General features: G+C 40.9%; 1 protein-coding gene across 5 annotated transcripts in view; it reads right to left on the bottom strand.

Annotated features, from left to right (window-relative positions):
• The window catches only part of CPLANE1 (ciliogenesis and planar polarity effector 1), a 372,488-nt gene that overhangs the window by 328,341 nt on the left and 22,970 nt on the right, over positions 1–21,177 (bottom strand). For 4 of the 5 annotated variants that reach the window (XM_033932742.1, XM_033932734.1, XM_033932750.1 and 1 more), the window contains exons 2-5: positions 20,852–20,987; positions 18,387–18,522; positions 8,935–9,054; positions 1,691–1,923 (exon numbers count right to left, since the gene is read on the bottom strand). In XM_033932742.1, coding sequence (XP_033788633.1) covers positions 1,691–1,923; positions 8,935–9,054; positions 18,387–18,522; positions 20,852–20,932 — 570 coding nt within the window. In that variant the 5' untranslated portion in view covers positions 20,933–20,987. Of the gene's footprint in view, positions 1–1,690; positions 1,924–8,934; positions 9,055–18,386; positions 18,523–20,851; positions 20,988–21,177 lie in introns of those variants that run through there. The other variant, XM_033932765.1, reaches the window with a different exon arrangement.

Here is a 21,177-nt window from a genome sequence, read left to right as displayed (position 1 = left end):
CATCTTCTTTAATAAAGATAAGACTTTTATACTTTGTATATTGGTTTTGCAGTATTTTCCTTTTGTTTTCTTGACTCTTTTTATTGCAGACTGGTTGGATTGTTTTTTTGTGCTATAGAGGAAGAGTATCCCCAGAAAATAAGGAATCAGCAAATGATCATCATCCATGTCTCCTGGAAGGAGGTTTCCCAAGTTCTGGACAGCGGCAGACTGGGAAGAAGACATGCCTTGAGAGGCTATGCCATGAGGAGACGAGTCTGAGGCGCAGGGGAACTGCACAGGAGAAGCATGGCTCTTGTATAAAGGCTTTCCACAAAAATTTCAGAAAGTCAAAGAAGGCATCTGGACTAGGGAGCACTGTCACCCTGTGATGACTATATTGCATTTCTTGGACTACGGGGCATCTGCATCCACATGTGCAAAATTGTTGCCCTTTCCAGGTCCTAAAATCAGAGATGTCACCTTACTATTCAGAGGAGAGGTTAATCTGGCCACTCCCGTGTCTCCAGTCCGTGTCACGTGGGAGAAGGACGTTCCTGGGGCGCAAATTTGCACAATCCTGGAATGGATTTGGGGTAAAAGAGCCCAAGGACTCCATCCCAACCAGTTTTGAGATAAAAAAATGAAGTTTTAGAAATGCAGGGAACTTTTGAAAAAAAAAAAATTGCTAAAAATCTATGATGGCCGCCATCAAGATTTTCACACCTAAAATCACTAAAAAAAACCTTCCTAAACACAGAAAAAAACAACGAATTTAGGATTTTCAAAGTGGGGGAACACAGGGAGACACTCAGAAACTTTCAAAACCCTGTTTTTCAGACACTCCCCAATTCACCTCATAGGCTGTAACAGCCTTACTCACTGTGACCTGTGCTGGCTATGTGTTGCACCCTGCGTCAGCTCTTTTACAGTAGCTGGAAATAAGAAGAATCACTGCATCAAGCACCTTTTCCACTCTGATCTATAGGCTGCCAGTCAGATACGGTGTCTGACCATACCTCTAACCCTACCATACCTCTAACCCTACCATACCTCTAACCTGTCTTGTTAGTGTGTCTAACACACACTAACAAGAAAGGGGGAAGTGAAAAATGCAGCCAGCACCCTGCGAGACACCGCTGAGCCTCCTAAGGAGGCCTAACAACTTACGTTCGAACCCCTGCTAAGCAGTAGGTGAGGATTAAAAGTGGGGATGGCCCCAAGCTCCAAAAATACATGTATATGCTGGTTAGCAGGTACTACTAGGGATCAGCCTGTTAGCTGCACACCGGAGTCTGTTTCTTCTCTACGCAGGTAGAGCTGAAACTAAGGTGAAAGCTCTGAGCACTAACACCACTGAATAAAGGTCGAAAACACTAACTAAAATAAGAAAAAGAGAGCGCAGAACAGAAATACTCCTTACGTGTAGAAGGGAAAAACTGCAGATGGCAGTAGAACTCCCAGTGAAGTAGGAGGGACACAGAAAAAATCTGGAGTGGATTCCTTCTGTATATGGCTCTTGGCCATGGGGAGATAACCCATTTGTCTAGAATGACACACCTATTGCACTGGAAATTACTTTGTGAATGCTATTATAGTCATACTATAATCAAAAGAATATACTTTAGATCCAATTGTTTGAAGCTTGTATAGTAACACATTGCAATTTTTCTAGTTTTTTTGGTAGCTCTCAATTTAAAATATACTTTACCTCATTTTCAACAAAAACAGCATGCACTACAGCTTCTTTATCTTCAGTGGTAGGTAAAACTATTGATTCTGCTGCCATTATTTGTGACCATCTCCCAAGTGTTACAGGATTTCTAACAGGAGGCATAGTCTTACAGTCAGTACTCTCCCAAAGAAAGATACTCCCTGTCAGAGTGGCTACCAGGACTCTTCTTCCATCTTCGGACACATACAAGTGCAATCTTTCAGGATATGCTGAAAAACAATTTTATGTAATCAGAAATGCATTTTTTAAATACCGTGCAGATACATGAGCTTTTAAGTTATAATTGGTTCTTAGCTGCTAATTTTCTTTCTTTTAGTCACAACAGATCAGGCCAGATTTGTGGGGTATGTCCATTTACCAGTGGAAGGAGACAAGGAAAAACAAAGTAGTTCCTTGTAATCTGCCTTTTAAGTGTATTGTGCTACTCTGGAACTCTCAATATTTTAACCGACAAAGCAATGGAGTACAAACATCAAAAAAATATCAGAGCAGAACACACATATTACATCATATATACCAAGATCATCAGAGAAAAACTGAAGTATTGCAGATAATTTATGGAGTCAACCACACAAAAGGTAGAAGTGACAAATTCCAATGCATACGAGAGCAAGTTTGCGAACTTGCCTCCATGCACTTATGTTGGCAGCATTGTACAAACAACTTGATAAGGTTTCATAACCTTGGTACATCAGTGTCTCACAGCTGTGTTCGTGTCGACGTATCTTGCTGAGTGGCATTCATTATTGTTGTTGCGTGTTTTTGTGTGCCGTAGCAAGAATGTCAGAGCTTGAATTAGAGCAACGAACATTAAATTTCTTGTTAAACTTGGTAAGAGTGGACGTGAAATCAGGGACATGTTAATCCAAGTTTATGGGGATAATGCCATGAAGAAAACGACAATGTATAAATGATTTAAATGTTTTTCTGAGGGGAGAGAAAATGTCACTGATGAAGAAAGGTCAGGGCAGCATGTAACGAGCAAAATTGACGAAAACATTGCAAAAATTTGTCAAACTGTGCATCAAAATCGTCGGCTGACTATGGGAAACATAGCAGACCAAGTAAACATCAGTAGAGAAACAGGAAAATCTTAACTGAAAATCTAGGCATGAAAAAGATGTGTGCAAAAATGGTCCCAAAGGATCTCACTGATGACAAAAAGCAAAGGAGAGTCAAAATTTGTCAAGACCTTTTGGAGAAGCAAGACGATGTTTTAGGCCATTATCACTGGTGATGAAATATGGTTGTACCAATACGACCCTGAAACAAAGCATCAAAGTGCACAATGGAAGCTAGCTAATTCTCCAGGTGCAAAAAAAGTTCCGCCAGTCCAAATCAAGAGAGTTAAAATGATTTTGCTAACCTTTTTTGATATCAGAGGGATTGTTCATTATGAATTTGTACCAACTGTACAAACCGTTAACCAAGTTTACTATTTGGAACTGCTGAAAAGGCTGCAAAAACAAGTTAGACAAAAACAATCTGAACTTTAAGCCAATATGGCTCTTGCATCATGACAATGCACCAGCTTACATGGCAGTGAGGGAGTTTTTAGCCAGAAAACAAATAACTGTATTGGAACGCCCTCCCTACTCACCTAATCTGGCCCCCAATGACTCTTTTCTTTACCCAAAGATAAAGGAAATATTGAAAGGAAGACATTTTGATGTTATGCAGGACATCAAGGGTAATACGATGACAGCTCTGATGGGCATTCTAGAAAAAGAGTTCCAAAATTGCTTTGAAGGGTGAACTAGGCACTGGCTTAGGTGCATAACTTCCCAAGGGGAGTACTTCAAAGGTGATATTCAGCTATGATGTATAAATTACTTTTTCCCAGATTGAGTTCATGAACTTAATTGTCAAACCTCGTAGAACTCACTGAGTGACAAAAATGAAAATAAGCACATAGCAGATATACAAATAAGGGATACAATAAGCATCGTCATGCAGAGTCCTAAGTCAGTAGTTCCCAAATCTGTACTGGTGAAACCACAGAAAGTCAGATTTTTCAAGATATCTGCAATGAATATTCATGAATTAGATCTCTATGAACTGCCTCCATGACATGCAATTCTAACTAATGAATATTCATTGAAGATATCCCAAAAACCTGACTGTCTGCAGTTCCCCTAGGACAGTTTGGGAACCACTGCCCTAAATAGGAGAGAGTATAGGCTGAAACAGCTGCAAAAAGGTAACAGGTATTCTTCGAGTACAGCAGGCATATAGAAACATGATGGCACATAAAGGCCAAATGGCCCATCTAGTCTGCCCATATATTCTCACATCTGAGTGCCATCATCCACAGAAGCTGTCAAATGAACACTGAATAAACAGGAGCCTGGCAAAATCCAACAGAGCCAGAAGGAAAAGTTAGCTTTCAGATAGTGAAAATATTCTGCAGAACAGCTTGCCCAAACTGACTGTCTCTTCTGGAATTGAGTTCCAAACAGTAATGAAAGATAAACATATGTATCGAGGACCAAGTAACTGCTTTGTCGATATCTTCAACAGATACAGAGCAGAAATGAGCCACAGAGGCAGCCATAGCCCTCACATTGTGGGCTGTTAACAGGACCTTGCAGCATTAGCCCAATCTGAGTATATGTGAAGGAGATACAGTCTGCTAGCCAAATGGAGATGGTTTTTCTGGAAAACAGGAACACCAAGTCTGTTAGGATAAAAAGCCACAAAGAACTGGTAGGACTTTCTTCTGAGATTTAACACGGTCCATGTAATGTGCTAAAGAACACTTGCAGTTCAAGGTATAAGAGCGCTGCTTCTCCTGAATGGGAATGTCACTTTAGAGAGAAAACAGTTTAAACTATGGATTAGTTAAGATGGAATTCTGAGACAACTTAAGGGAGGAATTTCAGATATGTCTGGAGGTCTATTCTGTCAGGACAGAATCTTATGACGGAAGGATCCGAAACAAGAGCTTGAAGCTCACTGACATGGCATGCACATGAGGGCGATAAGGAAAATGACCTTTAAGTGAGAAGTTTAAAGAACAAGATGCAAGCCAGTGTATCATAAATTGTGTGCCTCCTGAGATTTGAGGTGTACAGTGAGACGCTGGGCAGGAGTTGAGGCGCCGGCTGACTGCCTACATGACATGCCTCTTGTGGCGAGAGGCACATTCTGTAGGCAAACAGCTGGTGCCAGCGCCTCTCCATCTCTTCGTGGGTTTTCCCTGCCGGCACCTCCCATCCCCCCACTGGAAGTTCAGGGCCCATCTGGAGGGCTTTCGCATATGCACTGATGTTGACATGATGATGTTAATGCACTGCTGAATGCCTCGAGCTGCAACCACTACATTTACTGTGCTGCAGCTTGACAAAGTTTGCAGGACACTGATGTAAGTGGTTCAAAGGGAGGCTTCATGAGTACAGAAACAACCACATTGAGATCCCAAGCAATAGGCAGATGTTTGAGAGGTGATTTTGTGTGAAACAGTGCTTTCATGAATGGACTATGAAGGGATGAACAGATAAAGGAATACACTGATAATGCTAAGATTAACTCAGAGTTGGTTTTTAGACCAAAATTAGAGTGATATAGAAGGTAGTCTAAAATTGAAGGAAGCAGGCAGGTAATATGTAGTTGATTAGCAGAATGCAATGCACACCAGGAAGAGAATCTTGTCAACTTAAGCGGCAACATCGCTGAGTAGAAGGCTTCCTATGAGCTTGTATGACAGCAGATACTACAGCTGAAAGGGAGAAAGAATCTACTTGTTTGGAGAAAGAAACCACGCTGGTGCTAACAAGTCGGGTTTGGATGAAGGAGGGGCCCTTCGGTCTAAGTTAGTGGTGTTGGAAACAGTTGAAATTTCCAAGGTTCTTTGGATGAGAGTTCTAGGAGGCGTGAAAAACAAATTTGGCATAATGAGAGTGGCACTATTAAGATCATGGTGCCCTGTGAAGGAATCCATGGGACCAATGGATGATCAAGGAGCAAAAGGGGTGCTCAAGAAGGATAAGGCCATAGCCATGAATTCTTTGCTTTGGTCTTTACGGAAGATGATGTAAGAGATCTACCTGAACCAGAAATGGTTTTCAGGGATGAAGACGTGGAGAAACTGAAAGAAGTCTTGGTGAACCTGGAAGACATACTAAGCCAAATTTACAAGTTAAAGAGTGATAAATCACCTGGACCAGATGGTATACATCCCAGGGTACTGAAAGAACCTTTATCTGCTGTTAGTGATCTGTAACCTGTTGCTAAAATTATCTGTAGTACCTGAAAATTGGAGGGTGGCCAATATTACGCTGAATTTTAAACAGAGTTCTAGGGGAGATCGGGGACATTACAGAACGGTAAGCCTGACTTAAGTTCTGGGCAAAATAGTGGAAACTATTACAAAAAATAAAATTGTGGAACTCGTAGACGAACATGATTTAATGGGACAAAGTCAGCATGGGTTCCATCCAAGGAAGGTCTTATCTCACTAATTTGCTCAACTTATTTGAAAGTGTGAATAAAGTGAACCAGTTGATGTAGTGTATCTAGATTATCAGAAAGCTTTTGACAAAGTTCCTCATGAGAGGCTCCTGAGAAAATGGAAGAGTCATGGGATAGGAGGCAATATTCAGTCATGGATTAGGAACTGGTTATTGGAAAGAAAAGAGAGGGTAGGGTTAAATAGCCATTTTTCTCAATAGAGGAGGGTAAATGAAGTGTAAGAGGAGAATAAGTGAAGTGCCGCAGGGATCTGAACAGAGACCGGTGCTATTTCACTTATTTATAAATGATTTGGAAAATGGAATGACAAGTCAGGTGATTAAATCTGTAGATGACACTAAACTGTTCAAAGTTGCTAAAACGCATGCAGACTGTGAAAAACTGCAGGCAGAACTGACATGTCATGCACATGAGGGCAATAAGGAAAATGACCTTTAAGTGAGAAATTTAAAGAACAAGATGTAAGCCAGTGTATCACAAATTGTGTACCTCCTGAGATTTGAGGTGTACTGCGAGATACTGGACAGGAGGAGAGGCGTTGGCGCCAGCTGACTGCCTACAGGACATGCCTCTCGCAGCAAGAGGCACATCCTGTAGGCAATCATCTGGTGCCAGCACCTCTCCTTCTCTCCACGTGTCTTCCCTGCGCCACCCCCCTCAACCGGCGCTTCAGAGCCCATCTGGAGGGCCTTCACACATGCACTGATGTTGGAAGACTGGGAGTCGAAATGATAGATGAAATTTGGACAAATGCAAAGTGGTGCACATTGGAAAGAATAAGCCAAATCATAGGATCCACACTGAGGGTCAGCGCCCATGAAAAAGATCTGGGTGTTATTATAGGCAATACGCTGAAACCTTTTGCCCAAAGTGCAACGACCAAAAAAGCAAACAAGATACTAGAAATTATTAGAAAAAGGATGGTAAACAAGACTAAGAAAGCTATAATGCCTCTATCGCTCCATTGGGCAATCTCACTTTGAGTACTGCATTCAATTTTGATCCTAGACATCATAAATGACTGCTTCCTGGAGCAACTGGTCCGGAATCCGACAAGAGGGGGAGCTATTTTAGATTTGGTCCTTAGTGGAATGCAAGGTAACTGTGTTGGGCCCGCTTGAAAACAGTGATCATAACATGATTAAATTTGGGTTGATAACTGGAGAGACATTGCTAAAGAATTCTGCTGTAGTGGCTTTTCATTTTCGCAAGGGTGACTATGAGAAAATGAGAAAAATGGTTAAAAAGAAGCTAAAAGGGTCTGTGGCAAAGGTCAGAAATGTAAACCAGGCGTGGATGTTGTTCAAAAATACCATCATGGAAGCGCAGACCAGATGTATTCCACATATTAACAAAAGTGGAAAGAAGAGAAAATGAGAGCTGGTGTGGTTTAAAGGCGAAAGAGGCTATTACAGCCAAGAAAACATCTTTTTAAGAATGGAAAAAGGATCCCAATGAAGAAAATAAGATGAGACATAAGCACTGGCAAGTTAGATGCAACATACCGTATATAGTGAGTTGGGTTAGATGCAAAGCATTGATAAAGAAAACTAAACAAGAATATGAAGAACAACTTGGCAAAAAGGCAAAATAGTGGAAACTATTATAAAAAATAAAATTGTTGGACATGTAGTCAAACATGATTTAATGAGACAGAGTCAGCATTGGTTTAGTCGAGGAAGATCTTGCCTCACCAACTTAACTGACTTCTTTGAAGGTGTAGAAGTACACGGAGAGAGGGAAGGAGAGGTCCTTTCATAGCGCCACCGAAGAGTTGTTTTTGTTGAAGAAGGTGGCTTTACAAGGAGTGTTTTTAAAGTGGAACACTGCATGCAAGAATCTATACGGTGTTTGGCCTGAGACACTGTACACACCACAAATGTGGATCTGTCACAGAAATCGTCCATTGGCACTTGCCACACTTCTTGAACCCCGTTAATGGCAGGGACATCAAGTTTGGAAAAACCACCTCAGCCAAATCAAACACGAGAGAATAAGGTGAAACTGTATGCCCCACCATCGAAGGCTGAGGGCGAACTTGGCAAAAAAAGAACACCGAAGTTTCTCTCTTTTTTTTAAAAAGAAAAACATAACTAAAACTATAAGTAAGAAAAAATAAAAGAAATTTGACGTGCGAGCGGAAAGGCGAGGCAGAAAAAAGAACAAACGCTCAATGACATGACTGAACAACTCTATAGAAAACATTGAACTGAGGAGCTTTGCAACTACTTTGGGTGGGAAGGCACTTGCGCATGCGTGGTTGGTTGCAAACTTTCTAAAGTTCTTAAAGTGGTGATACATTTGGGACCTTCCGTAATGGGGCTCCATGGATGACATCACCCACATGTGAGAATATGCTGCCTGCTTGTCCTGGGAGGTAGATTAAATACTTTTTTTTATAGAAAGGGTGGTAGATGCATAGAACAGGCTCCCAGAAGATATGGTGAAGACGGAGACTGTGTCTGAATTCAAGAAAGGATAGGAACGTGGGATCTCTTAAGAGATGGGCAGACTGGATGGGCCATTTGGCCTCTATTTGCCATCATGTTTCTATGTTTTAACCAGAAACTATTGTTATCTGGCATCCACCAATCCCCATGGATGCCAGATAGCTACTGTAATTGAAATCTGTCACTAGACATTGAGATCCATTCTTATGTGTGGAACTTATAACAGTTTTAAGGATTTGTTTATTTTTTAATAAAAATGATACAAAAAAAGCAAAACTTGAAATGCAATTAGATTCTTACCTTGAACTGTTGCAATTGCCTTTTTAAATTCTTCAGTCGCTGGTACAGTTTTCAAATAGTCTCGATCTTTGTGCCATAGAAATATTTCTCCAATTTCTAGTATTCCTGCCAACCAGGCACCTGTTACCATACAAAATACAACAGACAAGACACCTGAAGGGCATATGCTAAATGTAATTTACTTAGATTTCATCAAAGCCTTTGACATGGTTTCCCATAGAAGGCTCTTGAACAAACTTGACGGGCTGAAGTTAGGACCCAAAGTGGTGAACTGGATTAGAAACTGGTTGATGAACAGATGCCAGAGGATGGTGGTTAATGGAACTCGCTCGAAGGAAAGGTGAGTAGTGGAGTCCTTCGGGGTTTGGTGCTGGAGACGATCCTGTTCAATATGTTTGTAAGCAACATAGCTGAAGGGTTAGAAGGAAAAGTTTGCCATTTTGCAGATGATACCAAGATTTGTAACCGAGTAGACCCAAGGAGAGTGGAAAACATTAAAAAGGATCTGTAACAGCTTACTGGGGTGAGAGAGCAATGGTGAGATATGGTTGGGGGGGGGGGGCAGGGTACAGAGTACCAAAGGGGGGATGGGGAGGTATTGGGAAGGGGAGAGGGGGTGTTTTGTATGGTTCTGGCACTTTGTCACGGGTATATGCTTTGGGAATGAGTGAGGGGAGGGAGGTGGAGTGGCTTCTTCAGAGCTCATCAAAGTCCAGGGCCTCGGAGTGCCATTCCGTCAACTCTGGCTTCGCTTGCAATGAGTAGAATTGAGGGGGGGTTTGTTGCTGTTACTCTTTTCCTGTTAATGCTTGATATAGTATTGAGTATTATGCATTATTGTTTGTGATGTGAACCCTTTGTGTTCCATTGTTTTGCTTACTCTGTTGTTTGCATCAATAAAAATTGTTCGAGGATCTGCAAAAGTTAGAGGAATGGTCTAATATCGGACAACTAAAATTCAATGCAAAGAAGTGCAGAGTAATGAGTAATGCTGGACATGGGGAGAGGGAGAGGGTCTGCTGGACAGGGGGGAGGGAAGGGAGGAGAGTTACTGCTGGACAGGGAAGGGAGAAGGGGTTCTGCTGGCCAGGGGGAGGAGGGACAGGAGAAGGGGTATTGCTGGACAGGATTAGAGGGAAGGGAGAAGGAGTACTGCTGGACGGGGGAGGAGGGAAGGGAGAAAGGGTACTGCTGGACATGGAGGGAGAGAAGGGAGAAGGGGTATTGCTGGACAGGGGGAGGAGGGAAGGGAGAAGAGGTACTTCTGGACAAGGAAGAGGAGGGAAGGGAGAAGGAGTACTGCTGAACAGGGAGGAGGAGGGAAGGGGGAAGGGGTATGGACTAATAAAGAGCCAGGAACACAAAATATTTGAATTTACAAACTTATGACTTATTTACATTATGTTTACAATAGCTGTAAATGATAACGGTGAATAATACAAAACTTTGCTAAAATAATTACGATTGGAACCAGCGTAACGTAAAATTTATTACGATAGGAAAAGGTCAAAGGACCATTTAAATTAAATGATTAATTTATGGAACAGGTATGGTTGGGCAAACTGGATGGATCATTCAGGTCTTTATCTGCCGTCATTTACTATGTTACTTACCTCTTAAAAAACCTAACATTCATGCTATCAACCCCAAAATCGGTCTTCTAAATGTCCGCTCAATAAAAATCAATCACCACCTCATTCACGACCTAATCCTTCAACACAGTTTACATATCCTCTGTCTAACAGAGATTTGGCTAACTGAAGAGGAAGAGGCATAAATCAATCAAGCATACCCTACCAACTACAAAGCCAAACTCAGCTCCGCTCAAACAAAAAGGCGGTCGCTTAGCCATCATTTTCCACACTCCTTGACGTAAATTCTCTTAATGTTTAATTCATTCCCTCATAATATCTAAAATTGATTATTGTAACTCATTATATAAAGGGTTGTGTCAAAAAGATATAAAACGCCTTCAACTCATACAAAATACAGCTATCAATTATTTCGGGCTCCAAAAAATTTGATGTCACCCCTTTGTTACAAAAAGCTCATTGGCTACCTATTTCATACCGGATCACCTATAAAATTGCTCTTTTAACCTTTAAAACTATACAGACTAATACCCCTGCATTCATAGATAGATTACTGATTCCTTATGATTCTCCCAGAACTTTTGAGATCAGCCTCTCAATATTCCCTTAATGTCCCATCCTTAAAAATAATTGGTACTCATCGTACTCTCATTTTCTCAGTCACTGCTCCATTAATTTGGAACTCTCTCCCGCTATACCTCAGAGCCAAACAAAACTTGCAGAAATTTAAAAGTAGCTGTAAGGTTTAGCCCCCCAAAATGTGGCCTTACAATCCACCAGATCCTGGGTTCGATACCCTCGTTGAAGATTCCGTAGGAAGTAAAATTACTGACAGAGCACTAAGGACTCCTTTTACTAAGCCGCATTAGCGGCTTTAGCATGAGTGACTTTTAATCACGTGCTAACCCCTGCGCTAGCCGAAAAACTACCGCCTGCATAAAGAATATATATATTGTACAGAAATAAACTTAATATTACAGAAAAGCAAGATTTATAAAGATTACAATTAAGCATTACAGTTAATGAGAGAAAAAAAAGCAGTTTCCCTACCTTACAGAGTCCAGAGGAAAAAAGAGACAGGGAAGGGGTGATGTTGCAGACACAGAAGCGTGATGTTCCAGGGAGAGCAAGAGAAGGGGTGATGTTGAGAGGGGGCTTTTTATAGATTGGAGTCTTATTCTAAAAAATAGAATCTATTGAACTTCAATAGAATCTATTGAAGTTAAGTACCCCTATCTTTTGTAATCTGTTTGAAACAATGGCTAGTTTCATTGATAAGGAAGGTGAGTGAGGTGTGGGAGATTGGAGAAGAAAAGAGGGAGAATTTCCAGTATCACTTTGACAATGGTTTCCGATTAATCTTAGTTATCTGTGCACCTGGACTTATTATATATTTTAAGCTGTCCATTTTAAGCCCCAGACATTAACACATCTTCGCACATCTTATCACTTCATCGCACCTCTTAGCTGCAAGTTCCTTTGTTACCTTTTAAGCACTGATTTAATTTAGGCTGGCTAAGGCTGTTTTCAATGACATTCCCTAAGGTCAGACATGAATGCTATGATCTCCCATAGGCCTTTGCTGATATTGGTTAGGCCAACCAAAAATGCTGAGGCCGACAGAGACCATCAACTCATTTCACTAATGCCATTAAATGGCAACAGCTTTCAATAAGTATCAACTCCAAACAGATTTGAACTGATAACCTAGTGATGAAAATCTCTGTAATTCTGTTCTAAGACACCCCCCCTAATCAAGATGTCCACTATTTCTAATTTAGTGGTTACTTTATAGAAAAGAAAAACATGGATTACTTTACCACTTGGGGTAATTTTTCTGTTACTAAATTAACTAGGTAGTGGGGCATTTTTGATAGGACATGCAAGTCTGCATTTGGACATTTTAGAAAAGACATTCAGAAATCCAGTAGAGAAAATGTACATTTTCGGAACCACAAGATGCCTGCTTTTTTTTAAAATGACCTATCTAGACATTTGGGCTCTTGATGCATCTATCTTTTTTAGCTATATTCGAATACGAAAATGTCCAAATGAAAAATGCACAAAAACAAACTATTGGGACGTCCAAACCACCAGCATTCTTAACAAACAGGCTACAGACAGCTGAGCAGGGCAGAAGGGCACTCTAGGGAGCACTGCAGTGAAAGTCACATTAAAAAGTCCCATGTAAACGTCACTATAACCTCCTTATATTGTACAGCAAGCCCTCCAAACCCACCCAAAACTTACTATACCCATCTGTACACCACAACAATAGTCTTATGCCTGCAGGTGTCATATTTATGTAGGTACAGAAGGTTTTGAGTGGGATTTGGAGGATTCACCATACAATATAAACAGGTTATAGTCACTTGTACTGGGACTTTTTAATGTAACGTTCACTACAGTACCCCTTAAGAGTATCCCTCTGATCTGCTGAGCAGCATCTGTGTGGCCATCTGAAGCTGTAATACAGGCTGGAAAGCACAGTTACTTACCGTAACAGGTGTTATCCAGGTTCATCAGGCAGCTATTCTCACATATGGGTGACGTCATCGACGGAGCCCGGATGTGGACGCCTCGCAAGCAGACTTGCTTGAAGAAACTCGAAGTTTCGAGTCGCCCGCACCACGCATGCGCGAGTGCCTTCCTGCCCAGCACAGGGCGCGTCTCCTCAGTTCAGATAGCTAGCAGAGAAGCCAACCAGGGGAGGTGGGTGGATTTTGAGAATAACTGCCTGCTGTCCCTGGATAACACCTGTTACGGTAAGTAACTGTGCTTTATCCCAGGACAAGCAGGCAGGTATTCTCACATATGGGTGACCTCTAAGCTAACCAGAATGGGACGGTGGGAGGGTTTGCAATTTAGGAGAATAAATTTTGTAATACTGTTTGGCCAAACTGTCCATCCCATCTGGAGAAAGTATTCAGACAATAGTGAGAAGTGAAGGTATGAACTGAGGACCAAGTAGCAGCCTTGCAAATTTCCTCAATAGGTGTAGATCTGAGGAAAGCTACCGAAGCTACCTTAGCTCTGACTTTATGGGCTGTGACTTTACTGTGAAGGGGTAATCCAACCTGGGCATAGCAGAAAGAGATACAAGCCGCCATCCAATTGGAGAGGGTATGCTTAGAAATAGGATGTCCAAACTTATTTGGGTCGAAGGAAACAAAAAGTTGAGGAGCAGTTCTGTGTGGTTTGGTGCGTTCCAAGTAGAAGGCCAAAGCACGTTTACAGTCCAGAGTATGAAGAGCTGATTCTCCAGGATGAGAATGAGGCTTTGGAAAAAACACTGGAAGTACAATGGATTGGCTGAGATGAAATTCTGAGACCACTTTAGGTAGGAATTTCGGATGAATACGAAGAACCACTTTGTCATGATGGAACACCGTGAATGGTGGATCAGTAACTAAAGCTTGCAGCTCACTGACTCGTCAAGCAGAAGTGAGGGCAATGAGAAATACCACTTTCCAAGTGAGATACTTCAGATGAGCCTTATCAATTGGTTCAAATGGAGGCTTCATGAGTTAAGTAAGGACAACATTGAGGTCCCAAACCACAGGAGGCGCTTTGAGAGGAGGTTTGAAATTGAAAAGTCCTTTCATGAATCTGGAAACCACTGGATGAGGAGAGAGGGGTTTCCCTTCAATAGGCTGATGGAAAGCCGCAATTGCACTGAGATGGACTCGTATAGATGTAGACTTGAGATCAGAATTGGATAAGTGCAAAAGATAGTCCAAAACAGAAGATAAGGAGGAATGCTGAGGCTCTTTATGATGAGAAAAACACCATGTAGAAAATCTAGTCCATTTTTGGTGATAGCATTGACTAGTTGTAAGCTTTCTAGAAGCTTCTAAAATGTCTCTGACAGATTGAGAAAACTGAAGAGGGGTTATGTTGAGAGGTACCAAGCTGTCAGTTGTAGAGACTGCAGGTTGGGATGAAGCAGAGATCCTTGACTCTGTGTAAGTAGAGAAGGAAAAACTGGTGTTCTGCAGGGGTCGGTACTTGGGCCGCTGCTGTTCAATGTATTTATTAATGACCTGGAAACAGGGACAAAGAGCGAAGTTATAAAATTTGCGGATGACACCAAACTCTGTAGCAGGGTCCGAACTGTAGGGGAATGTGAAGAACTGCAAAGGGATCTGACCAAACTGGAGGAGTGGGCGAATAAATGGCAGATGAACTTCAATGTGGAGAAATGCAAGGTCATGCATATAGGAAAAAAGAACCCGATGTTCAGCTACACAATGGGGGGGGGGTTGGTATTGGGGAACAGCAACCTTGAAAAGAACTTGGGAGTGTTGGTGGATACAACAATGAAACCGACAGCGCAATGCGCAGTGGCCTCTAAGAAAGCAAACAGAATGTACCCAAGAAGGGTATTATATCCAGAACGAAGGAAGTTATCCTGCCGCTGTATCGGGCGATGGTGCGCCCGCATCTGGAGTACTGTGTCCAATATTGGTCACCGTACCTTAAGAAGGATATGGCGATACTTGAGAGGGTCCAGAGAAGAGCCATGCGAATGATAAAGGGCATGGAAAATCTTTCATACGCTGAGAGGTTAGAGAAACTTGTGCTCTTCTCCCTGGAGAAGCGGAGACTCAAAGGAGACATGATAGAGACGTACAAGATTATGAAAGGCATAGAGAGGGTGGAGAGGGACAGGTTCTTCAGCGTACTGGGAACTACAAGAACAAGAAGACATCCGGAGAAATTGAAAGGGGACAGGTTTAGAACCAATGCTAGGAAATTCTTCTTCACACAGAGGGTGGTGGATACCTGGAATGCGCTTCCGGAGGGTGTGATAGGTCAGACTACATTATGGGGTTTCAAAGAGGGACTAGATAAATTCCTGAAGGATAAGGGGATTGAAGGTTACAGATAAAGGAGAAAGAAAGGGTATAGATAAAAAAGAAAAGGGGTTTAAAGGCTATAAAGGATTAGGGAAGAACAGGTTCTAGACAAAAGATCACTTTATTTACAGGTCATGGAACTGATGGGCTGCCGCGGGAGCGGACCGCTGGGCGTGATGGACCTCTGGTCTGACCCAGCGGAGGCAAATTCTTATGTTCTTATATGTGAGAATACCTGCCTGCTTGTCCTGGGATAATTTACTGCTTCTTTCATATCTTTGGGAGGTGGGCGGTGACCACAGGGGGGGTAAAGAGGAGGGAGGGGTCATACCTTAATCTCTCCAATGGACATTTGGTCAGTTTGGGCAACTTTTTGACCCTTATTTCTTTTTAAAACAGGTCTAGTCCTGAACATCCTGGATGTTTTGTTAAAAGTTTGATCATCCCTGCAGAACGTCCAAGTCCTAAGCCCACCTCTAAGATGTCTCCTTAGGATTTAGATATCCTGGATACAAAACAACCAGAATGTCTAGAAAGTCGGTTTTGAAAATAGCCACTTGGACTGTAATGAAAGGATAGATTTTCTGTCTCTGTCTATGAAAGGACACATTTGAAAAGGACACACATATTTTATGTCTTTTGTTCCTGCCTGTGCTGGAAGTAATCAAATGTAGAATGTTGGGTGTTTACTCTCTTTAGAAATGGATCTTGTCCGTTTCATGGACATTTTGACTAGTCCAAATATCAGTTTATGCTGTCTTTTTGTGGAAAGCCTGGTTAGCGCAAACAGCGCAGAATAAATAGCAGGGCGTGACAGAGACCTTTCTAAGTCCTGATCAGAGGGTCTTACATGCAAACACATTTAAAACTTTGAAAAGTCAGGATAATTAACAAAAGACTAGGAAATTATATAAAATGGGACTTCAGTATTTATGTAAATGAGTTACTGGATTAAGCAAGATCATAAGGGAAATTGGATATATACAGAAAATATTTGTAGAGGTATTTAACTTATGTGTTCATTTTCCATCTCCATTTTTCTTTGTTTAAAACACAGTTCGGGTTTCCCGCGCTGTTTGTTGTGTAGACTAGGGAAAGCTAATTAATGCCAGACCTCTCAGTCTGGCTTGTGGTAGTTGGAGGGAAAATATAGGGTTTCACATTTTTGAATACAGATAGTTTATATCAGTGGTCTTAAACTTGCGGCCCGGGGGCCACAAGTGGCCCTCCAGGTACTATTTTGAGGCCCTCAGTATGTTTATCATAATCACAAAAGTAAAATAAAACGGTTTCTTGATCATATGTCTCTTTAGCTATAAATTACAATATTATTATTAACATATAGCCAAGAGGAAAGATTTATAAACTATAAAGAGTTTTACCTCATGCAAAATTGTAATTTTTTTAATAAGACATTAACTATTTTTTCTGAGGCTCTCCAAGTACCTACAACCCCAAAATGTGGCCCTGCAAAGGGTTTGAGTTTGAGACCACTGGTTTATATGCACCTTAACAATAATTATTGAATATGTGACAGATATAAGTGTGGTGTGTGAGTAAATGTTTGGGGCCCCAGACTATGTGTGTGATTGTATATATGTGTTTAAACATAAAACTGGTTTTGCAAACTTTTATTTTTATATTTTAAACCTTGAGAAATCCTGAGACATAACATCTGAAGTTTGATCTATCTGGCCTTTAAGCTAGGTTACCATATAAACTATCTTAAGTCTATGACATTCCAAGAGACCTGCTTGCCTTTCTAGATGTGAAGGGAAGGCTTCTTAAGTCCAGTATAGGAATTCTCATTAAGGGGGGCTCAAACACAGAAAAAGTCCAGACTGACAGCATTCGAGTATAATTTGGTCAAACAGAGCAAATAGTAGTAGTAGTAGTAGTAGATGACGGCAGATAAAGACCCGAATGGTCCATCCAGTCTGCCCAACCTGATTCAATTTAAATTTTTTTATTTTATTTTATTTAATTTTTTTTTTAATTTTTCTTCTTAGCTATTTCTGGGCAAGAATCCAAAGCTTTACCCGGTACTATGCTTGGGTTCCAACTGCCAAAATCTCTGTTAAGACTTACTCCAGCCCATCTACACCCTCCCAGCCATTGAAGCCCTTTAAAGACATAAGAAGAATACTGGTAAAAATATATTCTTTCTAGAAAATACAAGTTTTGCAAATTGTTAATAAATTGTCAGCAGTGGTGCTTAGGAATTTAAGTACAGCCTCTGCTGGCTGACCACTAGCAGATTGGAGTAATGTAATATTGGTCATTGCAAGAGTACATAAGTAAGCACCAGCTTTTGTTCAGGGGGAGAATCCTCTCTCTCCATATGGTCCAATTGGCCTTAGAAGAAACGGCCTCCCCATACACAGAAATTGGTAATGAATGCAATTGGCAATGTAATCTTAATTCTAATTTGAACCTCAAACTAATTGAATATAAATAGAATAAAAATTATTTTCATTAAATTACATGTTTGTGTATGAGTTACTAGCATGAAATACCCTGTATTGAGGTGCGATGCATATCCCGCATCCTTACTTTTGGACATCTATCTTTTTTGAAAATGAGTCTCATAGTGTTTTAGTAAAATTAAGGTAAGACTACATAGAGCTCCTTTTACAAAGCTGCGCTAGCGGTTTTAGCGTGCGCTAGACGCTAATGCCAGCATTGAGCTGGCTTTAGTTCTAGCTGCGTAGCGCGGGTTTAGCGCCTGCTAAAATTCTGCATGTGCTAAAAACGCTATCGCAGCTTAGTAAAAGGAGCCCATAGAGTTCATAAGTATTATATAATTGAGAGTATGAGCAAGTTTACTGTTGTGCACCCAAATGAAACTCACCCAACCTTGTAGTCTCACTTTTCTCCTGAACTCCACCCCTAAAATAGCCTAATATTTTCAAAGTGAATACTATCCTTTTCACCAATACTTTTGGTTATTATGAACTGTAATCTGATATCCAAATATATAAAATAAAATTTAAAAATTCACCATTTCTAGATGTTGCTAAAATAATAGCATTTCTCAGCAAAGTCTGCAGACGTGGAGCTTTCTTTTTTGTCCTTCCTGAAGGTAGGTTAAGTTCACTCAACTGCTTCTCATCTAGAATAAAAATTGATTCTTTTTCCTAAGAAGAAAATTAAAAATTAAAATTACTGCTAACAACACACCTACCCACCCAATAATTATTTTGCATCAGAACAGCAAAGTAAAAGTTTATACATCCTCTTTTATGCAAGCAGCTAAATATAGAAACCAATAAAGGCAGAACCTTAACATTTTCCCATAACCATATGACTGGAGAAAGATATGGTAAAGATAAATATATATGGTCGAGTCACATTATTATGACCACTGCCTACCTCTGACGTCAAGAACGCACAGCCATAAACATAAGCACATAAACATTGCCTCTGCTGAGTCAGATCATAGGTCCATCACGCCCAGCAGTCCGCTCCTGCGGTGGTCCCCCAGGTCAATGACCTGTAGTGATCTATTACTCTACTACTCTATTACTTTACAGCCTTCTGTACTGTATAGTAACCCTCTAATTGTACCCCTGGATCCCCTTTTCCTTCATGACTCGTCCAATCCCCTTCGTGGGTATATAAAGGTGGGATGTCAGCAAGTTGACAGTATAGCAACCGTGGCTATTATGGGGAAAAAGAGCCATTTATCTGACATTGGAAAAGGCATCATAATCAGCTACCAGGTCAAGGGTGGCAGTATTTCGGAAATGGCAGAGTTTGTGAATTGTTCACCGGCTGCTGTGGTTAAAGTGTACTGCGAGTGTACGAATGGAACTTTTTTGATAACCCAACGTGGTAACTGTGGGGCAGCACAAGGAATCGATGCGAGAGGTGAACGTCAGCTGCACAGGTTGGTGTAGGCCAATCAGCATGCTACCATGGAGCAACTCACCATCCAAATGAACCAGGAGACTTCCAGATATGTGTCCAAAATGACTGTGCAGCGAACCTTGTTGTGAATGGGACTCTGGAGCATATGGCTGGTGATTGCACCCGTTCTCATGAAGGTTCATTGCAAAAAAACAGATGCAATTTGCACAGGAGTATTGACACTGGACTTGCACCAACTGGCAGAGGGTTGCCTTCTCTAATGAGTCATGTTTTGAACTCCATCGATGGACATTGGCATGTCAGGCATGAATCTGCCAGAAACAAACACCCTTGACTCCCTGACTCTATTGTAGTGCTTACCACAACTTAGTGAAAGGACCCCTTCCATTATGCTCCAAGGATCAGTCTAGACTTGTGGGTTATGCCCATCTACTAGCAGGTGGAGATAAAGAATACGTCAGATAAATCTGTTTTAAAAGCTACTGTGCATTTGCTCCTAGTCAATATTCTCTATCTCTAGCAGGCTGACATAGGCTTTTTCTTTGCATCTTTGTGACTGAAACTTCTGACTTGCTCCTGGGCTACAAAATTGGACCAGTTGAGCTGGGGCTAAGAAGCTATACTGCTAAGCAAAGTCAAGTGCAAACCTGGTGGTGCCCGGACCCTCCCCCCTTCCACATTCTTCTGCCTCCTTAACTTTATTTAATTAAAACAAACAAACATTTTTCACTGAGCAGCAGATTACCAATGCAATTTTTTTAACATGGCATACATTTGCATTCTCATTACTTTGAAATTGAATCATGTGCCTGGCCTTCATTTGTTCTTGTTGCAAAAACTTTCTTGGCAACAAGGCGGCAGTAGAGGATATGTTCTTTCATTTCAACAGGCTTGGTTGTAACATCAGTGTTAAAGTCACTTAGATTGTTTAGTGACTTAAGTAAAGACCAAGCTAAAGATTTCACCAAGACATAAAAACAATGGAAGTTAGATACCAAGGAAGATGGGATGCACACATGATGGCAGACTATTGTTGGAATCTTATGTGGAATTGTCCTGGCAGATCCCACTCTCAGAAGTCTTGCAAATGGAAACATAGAAACATAATGGCAAATAAAGGCCAAATGGCCCATCCAGTCAGCTTCTTGTGTGTCAAATGACTGGAAAGTTTCTATTAAACTTGTGCTTTTGGTATGAAATAAGTACATTCTCATGTTGTACATTTTCCTTTTAATTTTTAATATGTTTCCTTCATGCTTAAAAGATATTAAACACTACATTAAAATATCCTGATTTTTTAGTGAGCGAGCAGAGTGAAGAGTGGTATATGACACATGTTCTGTATCTCAAAAACTAGAGCTGAAAGGAGAAAACTGGTGCTATTTTTGGAATCAGCAGGTCAAATATACAGGTCTAACATCTGAGGCACCAAAATGAGTGTTGGCCAGTACATTAATCTGTTCTGAACTGCAACACAGTGTTTAAAAAAAAAACCCAAAAGTTCTGGTACATCCAAAATTGTCTCTGTAGAATCTAAGCCAAACTGCTGTATTTCAATACACTGACAGACAATCTTTAAAAGCAAAAAAGACTCACCTGCCCTAACCAGCAGAAACGTGGACACGGTTTCTTTCGCTTGATACTTGAAGAGACAAGAACCTCCAGCTTAATCTCCATACTTTATGAAGCAGATCAAAGTTAAACGAAGTTAAAGAAAATGGTCAAAATTCACCTGTAAGATATTAAATACATAATAGTCAAGTGCAAACATATAACACCTTTTTTCTGAAATATAAAGTAATATATTGTCACTAGGGAAATATGTGGACAAACACCTCTGTGGTTAAGAGTAAAAACAACTTGGTATTTGACCTGAATAATACACCAAAGCAGAGAAAGAATAATGTTTTGTTATATAATTA

The sequence above is a fragment of the Geotrypetes seraphini genome, chromosome 1 (assembly GCF_902459505.1).
Source record: "Geotrypetes seraphini chromosome 1, aGeoSer1.1, whole genome shotgun sequence".
In the NCBI taxonomy this organism is placed as follows: Eukaryota; Metazoa; Chordata; class Amphibia; order Gymnophiona; family Dermophiidae; genus Geotrypetes; species Geotrypetes seraphini.
Note: the sequence above shows the minus strand (reverse complement) of the source record. Positions and strands in the feature narration are given on the sequence as shown.